This window comes from Strongylocentrotus purpuratus, unplaced genomic scaffold (assembly GCF_000002235.5).
Source record: "Strongylocentrotus purpuratus isolate Spur 01 unplaced genomic scaffold, Spur_5.0 spur5_scaffold_2, whole genome shotgun sequence".
In the NCBI taxonomy this organism is placed as follows: Eukaryota; Metazoa; Echinodermata; class Echinoidea; order Camarodonta; family Strongylocentrotidae; genus Strongylocentrotus; species Strongylocentrotus purpuratus.
The window spans coordinates 179,387-202,489 of record NW_022145605.1 but is presented as its reverse complement, the minus strand read 5'-3'; the positions used below and the strand labels follow the sequence as shown (position 1 = coordinate 202,489).

The following is a 23,103-nucleotide window of genomic DNA, read 5'->3' as shown; positions in this document are numbered from 1 at the left end:
CAGCTACAACATATCAAAATCTGGGAGAAAATCGATCACCGATAAGTGAGATAATCTCAATTAAACAACGACAAAAATGACGTCATCAACAAAATACATTTGTTTGAGTTTAGATGCCAATATGATGACTTTATTTCACTTTGTACGAGTCAGGGTGGTATGAAATCATATCTCCAACTCATGCTTTCTCCAACCATGATATAAAAATTGGGAGTCAATGGACTATCTGAAGAGCTATTTCGATTTTTAAAATGCCATGTTTTTGATCAAATTTGCACTATATTGCCCATAGCAGTACGCGCGGATTTTGAACTTTGACGCACGCTCACGGCCTTATGAAATATGAAGAGTGACTGAAATTAATGTAAATTGTCAATTACGTTAAGAGGAATCCAAATCATGTAAACATTTTGAATTTGACCTTTTCCGCGCGCTGTGAGCGCGCACACCGCGCGCGGGGACACTTACGGACGGAAATTTTTGAAATGCTTAAAATGACCTGATTCGTACTCTCCTTTAATAGTTAAGTGATTTTGAGCATTTTAAAATTTTGACGCGCGCGTACGTGCGCGTCATGATCTTTATGTGACCTTTGATGACATGACTTGTTGATCCTTGACCTGAAGTATATGTGATATGAATATGAATGACCTTTGCTAATGCATCATGAAGATATGATGGATAACGTGATTTCACAAAATGGCGCCTGGATGACGTCACGATGACCTGATGACCTTGAAAAGGTTACTGTCACGTCTCATGACAATGACCTATGACTGTGTCGAAATTGAAAGAAATTAACACAACCGATCTTGAGTTAACCGATAAACAAAAAACGGGAAGAAATAAAAATAAATAATAATAATAATAATAATAATAATAATAATAATAAATAAAGAAAGAAAATTCTGACGAAAACAATAGGTGATCTGTCGAACGACAGACCACCTAACTAGAATTTAAATCGTCACGAGGACGATTAAGGTGGTCTGTCTTCAAGTCTTATGATAGATTATAATACTTACTATATTGAGAAAGGGAGAAGTTATATAGACATGTAAACAATGATGATCATCATGATGATCATGATGATGATGATCCTGATAGTAATGGTGATGACGATGTTGATGATGATGATGATCATCATGATGATGTTGATGATGATCATCAACAGACCATGATGACATCTGATTGAAAAAAATGAGGGAACATTTAGATAGCATATAGTCTCAGCTACAACATACTCCAAAATCAACAAAAACCAAACGGAAATAACGGCGATATTGCTCGCAAAAGACAGGAATGTAGAATCCAGATTTGAGAAAAAGTCATCTCCCATAGGGACTACACTCAAAAAGTAATGGATCAAGTGATAATAGGGGAATAATAAAGTAAACATGGTTGTTTATAACATTATTTGTGATTCTACGTGTTTTAATAAGCAAAGGAAAAGGTACAGTGAAAGGTCAAAAAGAAAAAAAAAGTGAAGAAAAAAATTGTTGGAGACGCCCGGACTCGAACCAGGGACTTCGAGGTCGGAAGTCAAGTGCGTTACCGATGTACCAAAATATTTCCCATAGAGATTACACGTAAACGGAAAATGGAATTATCAAATCCCACTTTGTAAGTGAAATATGAGCATGATCCCGGCATCTGATCGAAAATTAAAGGGCACACTTACGATAGCATATTGACTCAGCTACAACATACTCAAAGCTCAGCGTAAACGAAGATAAAACGACGGAGATATTGCTCGCGAAAGACAAGAATGTAGAAACCAGTTTTGAGAAAAAGTCATGTCCCATAGAGAATACACGCAAAATGTGAAAAATTGACATGCCTCCTTTAATCGCAAAAATACGCCATGATGCCATTGTTCAAATGAAATATCGTGTGAAATACATTCGTAGAAAATATTCTCAGCTAAAACATATCAAAATTTGAAAGAAAATTGATCAACATTTACAGAGATACAATCAATTTTCCAAAAATCTGCTAACGTCATAATATGCAAATTGAAATTTTAAGTTCGGAGGCCATTATGATGACGTCATGAGTTAATTGAGGGTCAAATGAGACATGAAATCATATCTCCGACTCATGATCTATCTAAATATGAAAAAAATTGGGGGTATCTATCCATTCTGAAGAGTTAAAATGAATTTTGTATAGGCTTGTTTTTGCACATGTAATGTGGATAGGGATAATGCAGATCCGCGTGTGCTGTAAACTTTGACGGACGCTCATTGCGTTATCACTGGTCAGAAAAAGGTGAACAAGGTATCAAAATGCTTGGAAAAATGTGGTTGATATGATAGAGAAAATTTGGCGTTTCCATGTTGTAAAATGTCAGTACGCGCACTTACGCGCGGAAACGCGCGCAAAAAAGTGCTCTCGCGCAAAATCTTGAAAATGCTTACAATTGCCTGAAACGTGTGCAAAAAAAATTTGGAACGAATTTGAGCATTTTAAAATTTTAATGCGCGCGTACGTGCGCGTCGAGGTGCGCGCGCAAATTTTGTTGACATTTTTAGTTGAACTTTGACCTGAAGTTGATGTATACCAAATATGGTTTATTTTTGAAGACTCGTTATCGAGATATGATAATGACTTGATTTTTACAAAATGGCGCCTGGATGACGTCACGATGACCCCATGAACTTGAAAAAGGTTTCGGGAACTTGATATTATAGGGCCTAATGACTATCAGAAATTTGAAGGAATTTGACCAAGTCGATTTCGAGTAAACGTATACACAAAAAAAGTGTACGGAAGAAATAAAAATAAACTAGAATTTAAATCGTCACGAGGACGATTAAGGTGGTCTGTCTTCAAGTCTTATGATAGATTATAATACTTACTATATTGAGAAAGGGAGAAGTTATATAGACATGTAAACAATGATGATCATCATGATGATCATGATGATGATGATCTTGATAGTAATGGTGATGACGATGTTGATGATGATGATGATGATCATGATGATGTTGATGATGATCATCAACAGACCATGATGACATCTGATTGAAAAAAATGAGGGAACATTTAGATAGCATATAGTCTCAGCTACAACATACTCCAAAATCAACAAAAACCAAACGGAAATAACGGCGATATTGCTCGCAAAAGACAGGAATGTAGAATCCAGATTTGAGAAAAAGTCATCTCCCATAGGGACTACACTCAAAAAGTAATGGATCAAGTGATAATAGGGGAATAATAAAGTAAACATGGTTGTTTATAACATTATTTGTGATTCTACGTGTTTTAATAAGCAAAGGAAAAGGTACAGTGAAAGGTCAAAAAGAAAAAAAAAGTGAAGAAAAAAATTGTTGGAGACGCCCGGACTCGAACCAGGGACCTCGAGGTCGGAAGTCAAGTGCGTTATACCGATGTACCAAAATATTTCCCATAGAGATTACACGTAAACGGAAAATGAAATTATCAAATCCCACTTTGTAAGTGAAATATGAGCATGATCCCGGCATCTGATCGAAAATTAAAGGGCACACTTACGATAGCATATTGACTCAGCTACAACATACTCAAAGCTCAGCGTAAACGAAGATAAAACGACGGAGATATTGCTCGCGAAAGACAAGAATGTAGAAACCAGTTTTGAGAAAAAGTCATGTCCCATAGAGAATACACGCAAAATGTGAAAAATTGACATGCCTCCTTTAATCGCAAAAATACGCCATGATGCCATTGTTCAAATGAAATATCGTGTGAAATACATTCGTAGAAAATATTCTCAGCTAAAACATATCAAAATTTGAAAGAAAATTGATCAATATTTACAGAGATACAATCAATTTTCCAAAAATCTGCTAACGTCATAATATGCAAATTGAAATTTTAAGTTCGGAGGCCATTATGATGACGTCATGAGTTAATTGAGGGTCAAATGAGACATGAAATCATATCTCCGACTCATGATCTATCTAAATATGAAAAAAATTGGGGGTATCTATCCATTCTGAAGAGTTAAAATGAATTTTGTATAGGCTTGTTTTTGCACATGTAATGTGGATAGGGATAATGCAGATCCGCGTGTGCTGTAAACTTTGACGGACGCTCATTGCGTTATCACTGGTCAGAAAAAGGTGAACAAGGTATCAAAATGCTTGGAAAAATGTGGTTGATATGATAGAGAAAATTTGGCGTTTCCATGTTGTAAAATGTCAGTACGCGCACTTACGCGCGGAAACGCGCGCAAAAAAGTGCTCTCGCGCAAAATCTTGAAAATGCTTACAATGGCCTGAAACGTGTGCAAAAAAAATTTGGAACGAATTTGAGCATTTTAAAATTTTAATGCGCGCGTACGTGCGCGTCGAGGTGCGCGCGCAAATTTTGTTGACATTTTTAGTTGAACTTTGACCTGAAGTTGATGTATACCAAATATGGTTTATTTTTGAAGACTCGTTATCGAGATATGATAATGACTTGATTTTTACAAAATGGCGCCTGGATGACGTCACGATGACCCCATGAACTTGAAAAAGGTTTCGGGAACTTGATATTATAGGGCCTAATGACTATCAGAAATTTGAAGGAAATTGACCAAGTCGATTTCGAGTAAACGTATACACAAAAAAAGTGTACGGAAGAAATAAAAATAAAGAATAAAGAATAAAGAATAAAGAAAGAAAATTCTAACGAAATCAATAGGTGATCTGTCATCGACAGACCACCTAATAAAGAAAGAATAAAGAACTAGAATTTAAATCGTCACGAGGACGATTAAGGTGGTCTGTCTTCAAGTCTTATGATAGATTATAATATTTACTATATTGAGAAAGGGAGAAGTTATATAGACATGTAAACAATGATGATCATCATGATGATCATGATGATGATGATCTTGATAGTAATGGGGATGACGATGATGATGATGATGATCATGATGATGTTGATGATTATCATCAACAGACCACGATGACATCAGACTGAAAAAAATGAGAGAACATTTAGATAGTATATAGTCTCAGCTACAACATACTCCAAAATCAACAAAAATCAAGCCGAAATAACGGCGATATTGCTCGCAAAAGACAAGAATGTAGAATCCAGATTTGAGAAAAAGTCATCTCCCATAAGGATTACACGCCAAAAGTAATGGATCAAGTGATAATAGGGTAATATTAAAGTAAATATGGTTGTTTATTACATTATTTGCGATTGTACGTGTTTTAATATTCAAAGGAGATGGTACAGTGAAAGGTCAAAAAGAAAAAAAAGTGAAGAAAAAAAATTGTTGGAAACGCCCGGACTCGAACCAGGGACCTCGAGGTCGGAAGTCAAGTGCGTTACCGATATACCAAAACATTTCCAATAGAGATTACACGTAAACTGAAAACTGAATTCTCAAATCCCACTTTGTAAGTGAAATATGAGCATGATCCCGGCATCTGATCTCAAAATAAAGGGCACATTTGTGATAGCTTATTGTCTCAGCTACAACATACTCAAAGCTCAGCGTAAACAAAGATACAACGACGGAGATATTGCTCGCAAAAGACGAGAATGTAGAATCCAGTTTTGAGAAAAAGTCATGTCCCATAGAGAATACACGCAAAATGTAAAAAATTGACATGCCTCCTTTAATCGCAAAAATACGCCATGATACCATTGTCAAAATGAAAATTCGTGGTGACTGTATTTGTAGAGAATATTCTCAGGTAGAACATATCAAAATTTGAAACAAAATTGATTAATATTTACAGAGATACAATCAATTTTCCAAAAATCTGCTGACGTCATAATATGCAAATTGAAATTTTGAGTTCGGAGGCCATTATGATGACGTCATGAGTTAATTGAGGGTCAAATGAGACATGAAATCATACCTCCAACTCATAATCTATTTAAATATGAAAGAAATTGGGGGTTATCTATCAATTCTGAAGAGTTAAAATGAATTTTGTATAGGCATGTTTTTGCCCATGTATTGTGGATACAGATAGCGCAGGTCGGCGCGTGCGTTCAACTTTGACAGCCGCTAATTGCGGTATTACTGGTCGGAAACAGGTAAACAAGGTATCAAAATGCTTGGAAAAATGTAATAAATATGATAACAGAAAAAAATTGGCGATTCTATGTTGCAAAATGCCAAGACGCGCGGATACGCGCGGAAACGCGCGCGCATAATTACGCGCGCGCAAATTTTGAAAATGCTTAAAATGGCCTGAAACGTATGCAAAATTAATTTGGAACGAATTTGACCATTTTTAAATTTTAATGCGCGCGTACGTGCGCGTCGAGGTGCGCGCTCAAAAATTTTTGACATTTTTCGTTGACCTTTGACCTGAAGTTGATGTATACCAAATATGGTTGATTTTTGATAACTCGTTATCGAGATATGATAATGACCTGATTTTTACAAAATGGCGCCTGGATGACGTCACGATGACCCCATGAACTTGAAAAAGGTTTCGGGAACTTCATATCATAGGGCCTGATGACTAGCAGAAATTTGAAGGAAATTGACCAGGTCGAGTTCGAGTAAACGTATACACAAAAAAAGTGTACGGAATAAATAAAAATAAATAAAGAATAAAGAATAAAGAATAAAGAATAAAGAAAGAAAATTCTAACGAAATCAATAGGTGATCTGTCATCGACAGACCACCTAATTATATAAAAAGATCCTGGACAGAGGTAGAGTTCAGCTTTAATAGACATGGACATGATGGAAACAAAATACGATGATGAATAAAGAAAAAGATGTTAAATGAAAAGATAGAAAGATCACCTACTCAATCAAGATTGATCAAAACAAACCATTTAAAGAATAACCTCAAAGACATGTATAATGACAAATATGAAGATATGAATAAAGAGATATTTCAACAAAAATAAAGAATGTCGAAAGAAAGAGAAAACATAAAATGCAATATAAATATATCAGACAAATAAGAAGATGGTATTTAATGAAATTTGATATGAAGGTACAAGATATAAAAATACAGGCCAAGTTCGATTTAGGAGAACGTAGGTCGAAGGTCAAAGGTCATAGCTCATTAAATATGCGAATCTGGTTTTCGATCCATAACTTTAGTATTGTTTGACGGATTTTAATGAAATTTGATATGAAGGTTCATGGTATCAAAACACAGCCTAAGTTCGATTTCGGAGTATGTAGGTCAAATGTTATAGCTCATTAAATATGCGAATCTGGTTTCCATTTGATAACTTCAGTAATGTTTGACGAATTTTAATAAAACTAATATGAAGGTACATGGTATCAAAATACAGGTACAGCCTAAGTTCGATTTCTGAGTATGTAGGTCAAAGGTGAAAGTTCACAGCCCATTAAATATGCAAAAACACCTAATTATATATGCGCAAATGTGGTTAACTTCCTTGCCTAGTAATATAATATAGGTTTTCCCGCCCAACTTCGTAAAATTAGCATCCGTATTTACGTTACGTTCATTCAAGTTCGTGCGAAATTGAATGACTATGTAGATCAACATTCAAAAAGCTAATTGCGTCATTCAATTTGATTTAGTAGCAAGCGATTTCATACTCTTGCCACGGAGACGTGCAAAACGAGCATTCAATTTAGAAAAGCGTGCAAAGAGCATTCAAATTCGCGCCGGACAGACGGTGGTATGTCTTCATACATTCAATTTCGTGATTAGGCATACTTATGAGACATTTGTGCATTGCTTTTCATTTGATGTTAATTTGTCACTTAATATACTTCTGTTTGAATAGTTTTATGCAAAGTTTACTTGGGAAAATGAGATGCGTATTCGTTCTGTCATTGCACAGGTAACTGCATGTCCACAGAGAAGGTGCACAATTTGTGAATTCTCTTCTAAGCACAAGCTATATATAAACAGATCTTGTAGTATAGGTAGAGTTCAGGTTTAATAGACATGGACATGATGGAAACAAAATACAATGATGAATAAAGAAAAAGATGTTAAATTCAAGATTGATCAAAACAAACCATTTAAAAAATAACCCCTAAGGCAGTTATAATGAAAAATTATTTGAAGATATGAGTAAAGAGATGTTTCAACAAAAATAAAGAATGTCGAAAGAAAGAGAAAACATAAAATGCAATATAAATATATCAGACAAATAAGAAGATTGTATAATGTGAAATCATATCAGAAAAGATCATAGAGAAAAAGAATAAACAAATGAACATGAAATACTGAATATCCGAATGAACATCCAGCCTCATACTTTGATTATGAGGTCTAGTTTGCGAAAGAGGTTGCCCATACACGAATATGAAACCGCATTTCGCCAAAGAATTCACCTCCCACTCAACATTGGCGAAATTGAATGACCCTTACGCATTTCCAAATTGACTGAACCAAGCTTTAATTTGAATGTGCATGTTTAGAAAATTCGGTGACTCGAAACGAAATTGAATGCAACAAGTTTAAAAATGAAACAGGGGAGCAACGAGTGGAGAAATTTTTTCGAACATGAATGCACGTTAACAGGGGCGTAGACAACGGGGGGGATGAGGGGGATGCATCCCCCCCACCTCACAAGGTGGAGGGGATGGCATGTACAATCATCCCCCCCAGGTTTTGAGGAATGATATTTGCTTACTTAATAAGTCATAATGATGATAATAATAGTAATAATAATGATAACAATTATAATATTAATAATAATAATAATTATGATGATGATAATAATAATCCTCATCATTATTGTAATTGTGTTTATTGTTATTAGCCGCATTCACATGGTGAAAGCCAATTCAGACGGTAAAAAGTATTTTGTGGTTATCTTAAGATAACCACAAGATTAAACAGGCGCGGACCTACGGGGGGGGGGGGGTTTAGGGGGTTTAACCCCCCCCCCCCCCCCCTTGGGCGGCCCAAAAAACAAACAAAACAAAAAAGGAAAAAAAAGAAGAAAAAAAAAGAAAAAAAGAAAGAAAAAAGAACGCACGCTGGAGAGAAACCCTTTCAAGTGCAAATATTGTGAGAAGATATTCAACTCATCTGGTAACTTAACCAAACACATGATAACTCTGGATATAACTGTGTATTTAACTGTTACTTGATTTAAAAAGACGTTATCATGCACTGCTTTTTATGGTCTCCATTGTGTTAATAGAATCCAGGAAAACATCACTTACGGGGTTCAAATAAACACCCCCCAAAAAATCGGCTCGCCGCTTCGCGGCTCGTGGACGATGCTTCGCATCGTCATTATTTTGGTCACCCCCCCCCTTAGCAAAAAGCTAGATCCGCCCCTGAGTCATCCCCCTCAGGTGTACGAACCTGTCTACGCCACTGCACGTTAATGAAATTGACTGCTGCTTTTACGAAATTGGCCGGGAAAACCTGTAGTACAGTCCAATGGAGGTAACGTGTTCTGACGTATAGGCCATTTGTACCCTGCGAGGGGATACTACGCTGTGCGTTGACTTGTTTATTTTAGTACATCGTATTATTTCAAAAGGGTGGTCTCATTTCAAGTCAATTTCTGGACCTGCTCTCCCAGAACATGTACAATAAATTTTTTTAAAGGAATTTAAAACATACATACTAAGGTAAAAATATACATGGCATTTGCAATAATTCAACTCAAATTGATATTAATAAGAAAAAGGAAAAAAAGATTGAATATAGGTAACATAAAAACACACATTAACAACTACAAGAAAAAGCTCACTAATGATTGGACAGATGATGTTTATTTGTTTGTTTGGTTTTATTTCTACGTGTTTGGTCGCTAGAAGAAGTCCAATAAAGGTACTGGTAAAGCATTATCAAGCTTTGCCATTGTGTGTAATTGTGTTTTTACAGACGTGTATCAATCAAATATGATTCATACGTCTGGGTTAACGTCAATTTTTGTTTCTTGTCTGTGTTCAAGGGGGGGGGGTGTTGAGTTACAAAAGAATACTGGGCACTTACCCTGTTCCCTCCTCGTTGAGAATAAAAAAGATTTTAAAAATGGGACAACCCCCCCCCCCCCCCCCCCCCCCTCTTGAGCACAAAAAAGAAAGAAGAAAACAAAATCAAATTTTCGGGGACAAAAACAAAAATGAGTGCTCACTAAGGGTCGAGAAAGAAGGCTGGATTCCCTAAAATGTATACAATTAAATCGTATTTATCTTACAATTCAATTCTATTAAATTCAATTCAATTCGATTCGATTTAATTCAATTCAATTCAAAGTTTTAATATTCAATACTTTTTGTCATGATTACGAAAAAATAATAAACAAAGTTCATGAAAAACGTTTACGATTTAGTATAGTAAATCTGTTAGTTAAAAACCTAAATGCTTCTATAAAAAAAAAATAAAAAATAAAAAAAAAAAAAAAAAAAAAACGAATTTCAGTGAACCATTTGGCATTCAAATGTTGTATTCCCCCATAACCACATACAAGCAATGACAATTTCTTAATCCAAAATGACATTTACATTCAATCATAATTATAATTATATTTGAATTATAAAAATCATCGTGAAGAAACCGCGCCTATGTCTCACAAGACAATAGGCCTACATGGCGCCTTGTGGAGAAAAATACACGATGATAAAAAATAATTGTTGAAAGATATTTTCATATGGATTATCAGTTTAATGAAGTATATATATACATAACTGCGAGAATATACAACACTTTTAGTACGCCATCAGTGTATAATTGTTTAGTGTAGTACTCTGTACGACGCAGAGGAAAAATTAAAGCTTACGGTGCACATCTGACATTATTTTCTCATATATATATACATGTGCAAATCGGCGTATTGCTGCAATACAATCTGTCTTAAAATCTATGATTTTATTCGCAATCATCAAAATTAGTTATATTTTACATATTGCATATCCATGTGATTATAACCTCACCTAGACAAGACATGTTTGACACCGTCTGAGCAACTTGTTATTACATCAAATTTAATCAAATCCTTCGTTACCATCTCATAACCAGATCTACTGTGAAAATGCAGTAATTTCTGTAGTCTGTTTTCTGGTTAACTTCTACTTGTTGCTTACCTCAATTTCATGGACTAGCTGGTTGTATTCAGCTATACATGTATTATGTCAGTGTGCTCTGCTGTGCCAAAGTACTAGAAATATAAAATGGATGAGCATCTTGTAAGGGCAACCAAAACTTGTCTAACTTTGTCTTTATCTTTTTCTTATCCTCATCATCCTCATAGTCGCCTTGTTGTTGCCTTCGTTACATGTTTATATTGTGATAGCGAAGCGCACTCAACAATTACGATTGAGGAAACAAACAACAAAACTTAATCTTAATAACTACCATATCCTCCATCTCAGACAACTTGAATGGATAGTCATTTGAATGCTATGATTCAAAATGCATAAAACTACACGATATAGGCCACTTTGAAAACAAAAACCGACCGAATCTTCTAAATAATAGAAAGTCTAATGTTGTACAATTCAATTCAATTCAATTAAAACGATGGATCATGTTATTTATGTATGATGCAGAAAATGACAGGCATTTCAATATATTCCATTCTTTGTTTATGTCGTATGTTGTCTCAGCTCAGTCACACAAACGAGACCAATACCAAACAAAACAAAGTTTTCAATTACATTATTCCCAGTGGCCCAAAATAGGTCGATTTGTCGCTGTGACCGAATTTAGTGCCACCGCGTATGACAGATAGGATTCCATACAATTTCTTAACTTTTTCTTTATTCATTGACCCAACAGGACAATTCATTAACCAGTTTTGAATTTTTTTCTTTAACTAAGATATTATATATTGATTTATAATAAGTCAATGTCCGAATACGAGACTGTTAAAGTCTTTACGACAGTCCAAGGTTTATTCTGGTATTTTATGAAATCCATGCCCTTTCATCTCTATTAGCTTCATGAGTCGTTCTTTTAGATGCTCTCTTTTCCTGTACTTCGGGAGATGGAGCACGACAAAACCATGACATGTATTCACTTCAGGGCACATGTCCTTCGGGGGTTTCCCCTTACAATCTTTGTCTCCTCCCATTGGCCACATCCTAGGTCTAACCTCCTGGATTCCACCAATGGGGACATGGTCAGCACCTGTCATGACTCCTGAAAACAATTTGCATTAGAAGATGAATAATCGGTCATTGTCCATTTTTCTTATTAAAGGTAAAGACGAGTTCTGGTCATGCGATTGCATTGTAAAAGAAACGTTGTGGAATCGATCAGAAAAGGTTGATCATCTAGCATCTAGCATCTGCAAGGTTCTGGAATCATCAAAATGATAAGAAATTTGGCCCATTCTTCGTAAAGTTACAAGCACTATACACAGAAAGATGTATATGGGACTACCCTATATCTCTCACAGACCATGAGAGAAACAAATTTACCAAATATATGAATTAGTAGGCGGTTTCCCGGCAAATTTTTCATCATCATGTATTAGTCAAAACATATTCTTTCACATGATTGGTAATGAGAGCTTCCATTTCATTTTTTGAAATTGGGGCGTTTCCAATACTGGTCTTTACCTTTAAGGCTCATAAATCAGAAAGTCTCTTACTCTGAAGGTTAACAATTCGGAAGGTTCGTATTTCGGAAAATGAAATAGGGCTCATAATTTCCATGAATTTGAACGTTTCTAATTCCGAAAATGACATAGAACCCTATATAATTTGTTAAGAATTATGAACTTTCGGAGAATGAACTCTATTTCATTTTCGGAATTATGACCACACCTGGTATGGGATTTTTTTTTTTTCTGAATTTCAAACCTTTTATTACTTTTGGAAAAAAAGAGTGCCTTCCGACATAATCAAAGGTAGTTGGTGGATCATGAAAGCAATGTGCCCTGAAACATGCAGAGTGAAAGACATGACTAGGTTATTATCATCTTGTCACAGTGACACTATCAGTGTCTTGAAAGTAACACCATGCATGTCAAAATGACAAAAAAGATGCCAAAGCAGCACAATATTATTTTGTCTTGTCACAGGACGTTTTAAAAGGTATTATCAATGCCATACGTTCAAACACGACGAAGTGACTGATCGTCTTTATACTATCTATTTTTCATACAGCACTGTGCTATACATGTAGGTACGTCTATTTACATACAGTTAGACCTTTGTCGGTCAACGATCACCAGTGGAGATTTGACTTACTCAGAAAGTCTCTTTTGTCACCCTCAGTGAGATCACCATGGAACACTGACCAAAACATCTTGACCACGCGATGGTTTGCTGTGTAGCCTTTCTCATCATAACCAAAGCTCTGTGCAGAGAAGAGCAAATTAAAACACGAAAATGAACAACAGCAACAACGAAAACAAAGAAAAGATAATTGATTTGTGCCACAAAAAAATAAACTCAATTTCAAATTTATTTCTCAAGAAACAAACTTTAAGTATACAGCGTGTATTATCTTTGTTTTATCTTCTTGAAATAAATTGTCTTCTATTAAATCTAAAAGCACCTACTAACTTTGCATTATGTAAACAAAAATCAAGATATTTTGCTTTGAAGTAGATTAATTTTCTACATTTGTGGATTTTAAAGTGCGTTGATGAGAGAAGATTTTTATAAACAAATTAAAGAAGAGGAGCTCACTTCTTGAAAGGCCTTCCAATCATATTCCCCTCCTTGAAATAATGACATCAGCTCTTGCGGTGCGAAACGTTTGTGCAGACTTAAACGACCGAACATACTCCGAAAACTCTCACTGAATACATCGAACTGGGAGGACGCTGTGTAGTGCCTGGCGTAAAGCTCAATGTACTCTGGACTGGGATTCGAAAAATAAAAGAAATATTTCCATTGAAAGCCAATAAGACTTCAGGATTCACTTCATTTTCAGGTTTTGGTTGGAAATGGGAGTTAAGATAATACAGTCTTTATTTATAAGCATCTCTTTTATTGGTCAAAATTACTTCTCAGGATACCATAATCAATATAGGGGGTGGAAATCTCGAAATCGAGTGCCAAATTTATACAAGAAAGGCACTTTTTAACTGTCAAAATTAAAGCTATAAACTCCAAATGGTATGTGACATTTGTTTTGAAATGATGTTTGGCATTAGTATGAAATCTATTATCTAATAATTCTAGAACTAGTATTCACAAAGGAATTTAATGTAGATAATTTGTAATAAACAATTCAGGGACGTTTTTTTAATTACATTCCAAGACAAAGTGAACCATAATTCATATACTTCCACGACCACATCGATATGTCCAATGTAGAAGTTTTAAAACACACAACGGTATAAATCTTTCTGACTAGGTCGTACTGCACTTACACATTTGACGTGGTCACGACCTCGTTTTTGCCTCCTGGTTTGAGTTCGATCTCCGGTTCGTTCACCGGTCCATCGACTGTAAATCTGTAGTCGGAAAGCTCAAAGTCACTCGCCTCTAGCAATGTTTCCATGCCCTTCGCCATCCCGGGATCTAGTAGTTTCAGATCTTCCAAACTGGATGGGCTGAATATTGTTAAAATAGAGTCGTATTATTTCTCTGGTCACCTGGCGTGACAAGCTACAGTTAATAACTAAAGAATAATTTAGAATAAACTGTATATAATCAGCAATGCATCCTCATCTTTCTTTCTCTCTCTCTGTTTATCTCTGTCTCTGTCTCTGTCTGTCTCTCTATCTCTCTCTCTTTCTCTATCTCTCTCTCTCTTTTTTTCTTCTCTTCTCTCTTTCTCTATCTCTCTCTCCCTTTCTCTCTTTCTCTTCCACCTCTCTTCTCTCTCCCCCTTTCTCTATTCATTAGCTAGCTCTTACATTCAATGTATTCCAGATCCATTTATTTATAATATTATGCATGTAATCATTCTTTGGTATGTTCTATCCAAGAGCTTGTGGAGTTGGACATCGAGCTATCTGTCCAACAAACTCGGTATACAACTCATAAGGTAATCGGAGAAACAAGTCGGGAAAGCCCGATCTCGTCTTAGTTCGCAAGAACTTACAATCATTTTGAAATGTTTTTAAAATAATGGAAAAATTTATCAATGAGCTCTCTAGTTCGAGAATACAAATGAAAATAGTACGAAATGGGAACAAAAATTGCAAAAGAATGAAGAACTTTGTACCCCCTGGCCCCCAAATATTAGAGACACATAACTTCCTTGTCTTTCTGCGATTAAATTAAAAATTGTTGATTGGGTGTGTACCTAGTTCCAAGCAGTTTCTTGTAGAAAAGAAATGGAAACGGCATTGTGACGATGACCTTATTGTAGAACATCAGAGCGAACAGCGTCCCGACTGATCGTAATTTGTCCAGGTCCTTAGAATCCTATGTTAAAATTTTAAATATAGAAGAATACAAACTTTTATTGCATGGTGTTTTGATCCGAATGATGGTGCACACTATTTCCCAATTGACAAGGCATATTTTTTCTTGGCCAACAAACATTATGTATATGGAGGGGGGACGCAAAATATTGGTTAGTACTCATGGTAATAAATAGTTTGTAACTTTTTGGTTATAAAGTCAAGATTTTGATCCCGTTTGGACACTAGCTTGCCCCCACCACCCCCCCCCCCCCACTCCGTGAACGGAGAGATACCATGTGTGTTACCAAAATGTCCGGTAAAGGGGTACTTTTCACGCACCAAAGTCCGGCTCGTAGTACACAAAAACGACTTTACACAACGGACTTAGGGGGTGTTTTCAAAAGGAGGGAACATGCGTACCCTAAATAACACTGAGTGGAGGGGCCGGGAGCTTGCCTGCCTGAGTATCGAACCCACTCACTGGAAACTGGGCCACAGGTCTTAATTACTCATGGTCGAGTAATCAGATTAAAAACCAATAAATTCATGAACAGACGACAATGTCGATAGATTTTCGAAAGTAACTCTGGGGTGAGCAAGGAAGGCTTTTATATTGGGGGGGGGGGTAAAAAAAAAAGGCACTATTACAGTATTAGTGCAATAGCATTGAAGTTTAAATCAAGCAAACCATTTAATTTACATGTGGAAGTTTCTATACAGAAAACGTACTTTAAAGAGAGAGATTTAGAGGGAGGAGGAGGGGGGGGGGGGGCAAATACTATTGTGTTCCCCGGCTGCCAACCACCCGTTGTCACCAGCAATAGCTATAATCAACTTACATTAACAATATATTGAGATAAGTAATAATGGGTACTGTACTGAACTTCCGAGATGGAAATTTGGTTTCGATAATGACCTTGTTAAACCACAATGTCGTACACGAAGGAGAATCGTTGAGTTTCTTGAAGATGGAATGCTTCTTAACATTGAACAGCTCTCCGAACAGTCGGGAAAAGAATTCCTTTACGAGAAATGTAAAGGAAATACACGTTTCAAACAAAACAAAACAAAACAAAGTAAAACAAAACCCCAAATGCACAAAAAGAATCAAAGATCGGAAACAGCTATTAATTACTAATGGTTTTTTTTTTATTTTAAAATTTTAAAATGTCTAAATTAGTAGATCATTGATTGATTTTACCATTATTATTAATCTCGTTGTAATTTAGTATTGTAATAAGCATTATTTACTGTCTTCCATGCCCACCGTCTTCCACGAGTTTGGATTTGGAATAGGGTCGAGTTGTCAGGGTCATCTCGTGAGGAGGGGTTGGTAATCAGAAACATATATATCAGTGTCGGGCGCGTACGCAGGGGGGGGGGGGCGTTTGGGGGTTGAACCCCCCCCCCCTTTTTAGCTTTTTTTATGTGTGTGTTCTGGAGGGGGAAAAACACCTTTGGTTGTTTAAAAAAAAATATACATTAAAAAAAAAAAAAAAAAAATTGTGGTAATGGGTGACCCCAAACAGCTGACCTTACCCCCCCCCCCCCCTACGAAACAAAATATCGATCGGCCAAATTTTCATATTTTGGGACACACAAAAAAATTGCTCTATCATTTTGATGATTCCAGAACTTGCAGTACATACCAAAACTGATATGCTAGATGATCAACCTTTTCTGATCGATTCCACAACGTTTCTTTCACAATGCAACACATGACCAGAACTGGTCTTTATCTTTAACAAAAAAAAAATGAGAATGATCCTATCTGTTTGGATTGAAATCAATAAAATTTGAATTTGAATTTGAATATGTAACAGATATTGACTGTCAGGGGGTATATAACATTCTTCGGACCTGAAGGGAGTTATGATTTCCCTCGTGACAATATTTTCCCTCAGCGCTGCGCGCTTCGGGCAAATATAACCACTTGGGAAATATAACTCCCTTCAGCAGTCCAAATAATGTTATATTACACCCCCTGCCAGTCAATAACTGTATAATATTACACCCCCTGCCAGTCAATATCTGTATACTGTTCAGACGGCGTCAAAGAATAACAACTGACATCAAGCTTTTGAAGTTAAAGTTATGTTTACGCGATCGCAGCTAGTTTCGAAAATCAACTCTAGGTCAATTTCGATACCCTATTGTATGTCCAATCTCAATAAATTTCAGATTACGTAATACGTCATCATCATGTTTACACGTAAATAGATAACGCACAAAGCTATTGAAAGTGCCTTCGGTTGATGTTTCGAAAGTAGTTGCCATCGTGTGAAAGGGTGTTGATATTTACCTTCATGGGACCACCAGCATTTCGACCCAAAGACACATTATCCTTGAAATGGACTTCCATCGGGAGCATGAGAGACGTTTCATCTTTACCTTTTAGCTCCGAGATAGCCGATTCAACAACCTTCTTTTTGTCGTCGTCAATCTCGAATCGAAGGTAAAATGGTTCCAAGTCTATCTTAAGATATCTTAAGATAATTACCAACATAAGGCATGATCCTCTTCCGAAAACTTCCTCAAATTTTAGTAGAAATGTCTCCTTCTGTCGGAGCTATAGGATATCATGGGTAAAACAGTATTTGAAACAACATAAGCCTTCCAGCCGTACAACCGTAGATAATAATGGAATAATAACTCAAGCACGAAAGATAAGCGATTTGGTAAGCCTTACGTCTCAACAACACACACACACAAAATGAAGAAAAAAAGAAGAAAAAAAGAAACTAATAGAAATCGAGGAAAGAGATAGGGGGAAATGTGATTTAGGTTATCTGAAAATGAGATGCACTAAAACGACAATTTTAAGTGCTGTAGTTCACTTTGGGTTATTTATCACCAAAGTAAGAAATAATGAAAAATATTCTAAAAGATAAAGCTCTAGCTACATTCTGGTTTTGTTTTGATTGAACAAACATTCATCACCTACTACAAGTGAATTTTTTTATAAAAATCGTTGAGAGTTCACTTCTTCACTATGACCGGTTTCATTTTTTTCCCTTTAGATCAAGAAATAAAATTGAAACCGGTCATAATAGGGAAGAAGTGAACTCTCAAGGAACTATTGTTTTAATCATCATAATAATTGTCTCAATAACTACCTTGAAAATGATATATGCATGACTCATTAACCAAAATTGCAAACCCCTCTTTTACTCGCCTTTTCATGGTTATGAGAATAAGAATGATATAGAAAGTGACCATTGTATGAAATTAATTTGAATTCACTCAACTGCTTTTACGACTTCACCATGACTTGTCAATGAATAGAGCTTTAAACATACCTGACATGCAGAGTCGAACTCCATACACAGCATTTCCCACTTCAGAGGTACGTCCAGTACCCATGGCACGTTAGCTAATGAAAGGAGACGCTGATTAAACGAACATAAAACAATTTAGATTGCATAAGCGGATAGGGAAGAGAAAAAAGTTAATGACGGGATTCAATATAATCTCAAATCCACAGGCGAGATCAGATGATACACCCCCCCCCCCCCGGCTGTGAGATGGCCGAAATTCCACGGACTGTTTTTGATTAGAATTCATCATAAATCTATAATAATACGTTTCTATATAAGAATCTAGAATGAAATGTTACATTTTCCACTAGATCGTGATACAGATCTAATTCATTATCGAGAATATATATTTATATCAAGTAGTAACCACATTATTGACACATGTGTTTATCATTTATTTCAAAATAAAAGAGTTGACATTTATCCTTTTTTTTAATCAAGAGATATTGAGTAGTTAGAATATTTTATTGCCTTCAAGTGCCTCCCTCCTGTACACAATACATGTACCTTATTCATCTGATATTGTTTTCTTCTTTTCATAATCAGTACCTTTTTAGGAGGGGTGTGAAGGGGAACATCCCATTAAAATTTACAGACAGTTATCAAATTTATGTCTTAACATTAACTTTACAGTTTGTAGATATAGCAAGCTATTAACAAAAGCCATGGATAAAACCACCGATATGATAGCGCCAATGAAAAATAGTATTTTTTATTGTAATATCGTCATTGAAGTGTATAAGGCAAGTTGTGAGAAATACAGCGTCCCTCGCGGTCTCAACAGCCGAATATGCAAAATGATCATGGTGAAGGTTGTCCCCATTATCAGGCATGTCAGGGGGTGATGGTTAATAACGATGGTGAAGATGATTGATGAATAATGGTTAGTTATGATGATGATGGTGGTGGTGATGGAAATGCTGATGATGATTAGCACAATATATATTGTCAACAACAACTTTACGATGAATTGGCCTATAATTTTATGATTGTCTTTTGTAGTGTTGTGTAATGTTTTCCTGAAAATGTGAAGCATAACAAGACTGAATAAATACCAGGTGAGGGAGTTGCAAATGCTGTTGATGAAGCTGAAGAATAAGCCTCTCGATCTTCCTGTTTAATTCTTCATTTCCTGGTTGAAGGATGTAAAACTGATTCACGGGAATCGTGTACCCATGCGATGTATTGATCTGTATGTGAAATAATCCATTAACTTATTTCAATCTCATTGCATCATAGTGAGACAAGTTTGCATTGAGCAGGTCCACAGAGACGTATTTAAAAGGTGAATCCTACCTTGATATCAAACTACTCTCGAGGAAAGCAGACAAATCAGAGAAGTAGTCTGGTGAAAGTTTGAATGAAACCGGACAAAATTGAGAATGTTGTGAATTTTTGAAAGTTGTGATCACTACAGACATGGGCTCCTCAAATTGGCTAAATCGGTAATGTCTCTGTGATGTAGTGGCATACAACATTCCTTGTTGTTCAAACACACAAAAAGACGAAAATTTCACTTGTTCAATAATATATGATTTAGGAGAGTCTATCCTCTTTATAGGATTTATATCAATATGCTATCAATTATATATTTTGAGTAGTGTCCTAAGGGAGAAGACACTAGGGAGAAAGACAGGTCCAATATCAAATTTTCGCCATTCTATCTTATTTGTCTTCTTTCATACAAATAAACTTATAATAAGGGTTGCATTGCCCTTTAATTTTACAAATAGAAACGAAATACTGAAACAGTATCAATGAGTACTACATTTCGCACTGGATGTGCAATAATAAACCTCAGGGGGTTAATAGTAAAGGTTGCTGACCGGAAGAGTTTAAAGGTAAAATGTTCAACCTATCCTCAACAGTATGCCTCAGATAATCACCCGCTACTTTGTTACATTTTGTTGATATAGGTCTACATCACTATGTATCTCACAGCTATGCATATTCAAACTGCTATAATATGTCACATGAAAAGTCAGAACGACCAATAACAGTAAATCATTTCCGTTCCCCAAACATACGAACCTGTCTCAAGAGTACCAATACATCTAAGTATAGGTTATCACATGGTTTCGACGCAGTGTTGTCCAGATAATCCTTCAGGTCATTCCTGAATGCCTGTACGTAGACCTTAACCACTCTGGCTAAAAGATCCGAGTCCTTACTCCACCAACAAACTGTCAATCGAAAATAAAGAAGTTTATATTATGGTCCGATGGTTTAAGTTATCAAGACCCATTCTATGCTTCATATCGGTCTAAAATCACCCAGTTGTAGTCAATTTGTTATGAGTTTTCTTTAAGTTTAAGACTAAGAAATGTATTTTTATCGTTAAGTAATGATTCTCAGGAAATTGCAAGTAGTGGACCGCTACGAGCACATATTTGTAATTAACCGTAATAATGTCATGTAATAAAATTGAGATGTGTAAACGACAGTAGATCCAATGCCCTGGCGTGAGATATATCAATGTACATTATGCTTCAAGCCACTTTTGATTTTGTTTTTACCAAGCACTTCGAAGTTCCTCTTCGTAGCTTTATGCATCCGTTTCAAGATTTCTGCCATTTCTCTGATGATTCGATCACCCCACTCTTTATCCGGTCTGTCGAAGGCTGGACACTCGAGTAGGATCGGAACTACTCGGAGAAGATCGGGTTCGATTGCATCCTTGCGTAATTCTGAACGCATGTGCCGGAAGATTACTTCTGCTACCTGCATCAAACGTGAGCCAAACGAATATAATGAGATAAAGAGTTTGGAAAGAAGGGACAATTATCATGCACAGAGATGTAGGTTCAAAGTTTGACCAACCTAATTCGAGTTGGGCACAATAAAGCGAATAATGCTTTGTTGGTCAAGCACAAACAAAAGAATACACGCCAAGGTTGTGACCAACTGATTTAAGTTGGTCAAACTCTTTGCATAGATGGCTCAGGGGCAATGGAGTAGAAAACGAGCCTCCTGTTTATTAGGAATGCTTGATTCAATCAGTACAGTATAGAATGCAAATATTGAATGTTTTGAGGTGCATGGTTAAAACTATTGCCCAAGATTATCTCAAAAATGTACTCCGCCATTAGACGTAACCGAGCGTCATCACCGAGGAGCTTTAATTTTACCCGTGACTCGAAAATGATATTTGTAAAAGTACGCAACCCTACACCTGTTATATGCAATCGTATGCGTAGGTACGCCAATTGCATATGCCGTAGGTAGGCGGTGCCTATGCATAGGGCACGTAACCATATACGTCATCGTAAGCCAGCATACGCATAACTTACGCAAGGGCTACACCGAAGCAACATTTATTTTTAATGAATACGCCGCCTAATTTCGTACTTGCGTAATTGCGTACTCGCTACGCCCCACTACGCAGCTCTACGCAGATCCGGTGTGAAAGAGGCTTATACCTATAAGCCCCCGTTTTAAGTAGCGAATTGAAGAGTGATATAGCATCACAAATCATGACCAAATTGCAGATTTGATATGGGAGATTTGACCCGCTGATTTAATTAATTGATCAGACTTTTTATTTTAGTAATGTTAACTAAACTCAGTCAAACACCAATGGATATGTGCTTGACTTTAACAAAGCCCTGCGATCACAATGAAACAAGAAAGTCACCCCATATAAAACCAGTCATGTTATGCATAACATTAATGTTATTCCCAGAAGATGAAGTATGCAATCATAAACTAAAACGAAATTAAGAGTTCTGCATACATTAATATTACAAACTAAAAATATTGACACGTACCTGTTCTAAGAGTTTAATGTTGTCTTTGAGCAGGAGAAAGGTTTCCTTCAGTGAGTCCATTTTTAAGGCCGTATATTGGTCTCTTAAAATTAAATATATATGTAGATAACAATACTTTGAATAATATAGAAAGACCTACAGAACATAATGATGTGGTATAATACTGTTGACTTGTAACAGTCATGCGGGGGCTAAAAGCTAAACGTATACTGTGTATGATTATAATTATTAAGATAACATTTCCGATGCATTTAACAATATTCAAACAAAACTGTATAAATTGTAAACTAATACAATTATTCAATGTCGTTTGTATTGAATCATATATCAAAGGTTAAATTCTTCAAATGTTTCATTTTTATGTTAAATGAAAGACTACTTTTATATCATCTAAATATGAATTCTCTCTGCGGTATACACAACATTTTGTATGCCATGGCAACCTTTGATATTAATAATAGTAATATTACCAACCTTGGCTTCATCAGCATCAATGCTGTTTTTCCTGAAGGCGTTGCAATTATTATTATAGCAACAATTAACATGTGACCACTTACACCTGGGTGAATAGTAGCAAATGTAGATTAATGTCTTGTCAAAAGACGTAAGTGCTAGGCTGAGATTCGAACCCACAACCCTTACATTGAGAGTCAAGTGAATGAACCACTATACCACGACACCTTCACATTTGATATGAGAAATGTGATGGCGGATCCAGGGGGAACATGGGGAACCCCCTCCCCGTCCAAAACTGATTTGCCTTTTCCCTTTTTTCCTTTGGCAGAATGTATATA

General features: G+C 36.0%; 1 protein-coding gene across 1 annotated transcript; it reads right to left on the bottom strand.

Annotated features, from left to right (window-relative positions):
- Positions 1 to 10,339: 10,339 nt before the first annotated feature.
- Positions 10,340 to 22,384, bottom strand: LOC115926571 (probable E3 ubiquitin-protein ligase HERC4). Its single transcript, XM_030991363.1, has 12 exons — positions 22,310 to 22,384; positions 21,059 to 21,263; positions 20,574 to 20,725; positions 19,598 to 19,732; positions 18,525 to 18,614; positions 17,528 to 17,794; positions 16,142 to 16,246; positions 15,123 to 15,244; positions 14,242 to 14,424; positions 13,553 to 13,727; positions 13,109 to 13,217; positions 10,340 to 12,053 (listed from the first exon to the last, which is right to left on the bottom strand). The coding sequence occupies exons 1-12, from the start codon at positions 22,367 to 22,369 to the stop codon at positions 11,806 to 11,808; spliced, it is 1,851 nt and encodes a 616-aa protein (XP_030847223.1). The 5' UTR covers positions 22,370 to 22,384; the 3' UTR covers positions 10,340 to 11,805.
- Positions 22,385 to 23,103: the final 719 nt, after the last annotated feature.

What these genes read in the sequence shown, in the direction of transcription:
- LOC115926571 (XM_030991363.1), bottom strand. Translation starts at nt 22,369, where the DNA reads ATGGACTCACTGAAGGAAACCTTTCTCCTGCTCAAAGACAACATTAAA. An exon ending in ACATTAAACTCTTAGAACAG is followed by an intron (nt 21,264 to 22,309) that starts GTACGTGTCAAT and finishes CGTTTGATGCAG; the next exon opens with GTAGCAGAAGTAATCTTCCG. An exon ending in AGTTCGACTCTGCATGTCAG is followed by an intron (nt 17,795 to 18,524) that starts GTATGTTTAAAG and finishes GATATCCTATAG; the next exon opens with CTCCGACAGAAGGAGACATT.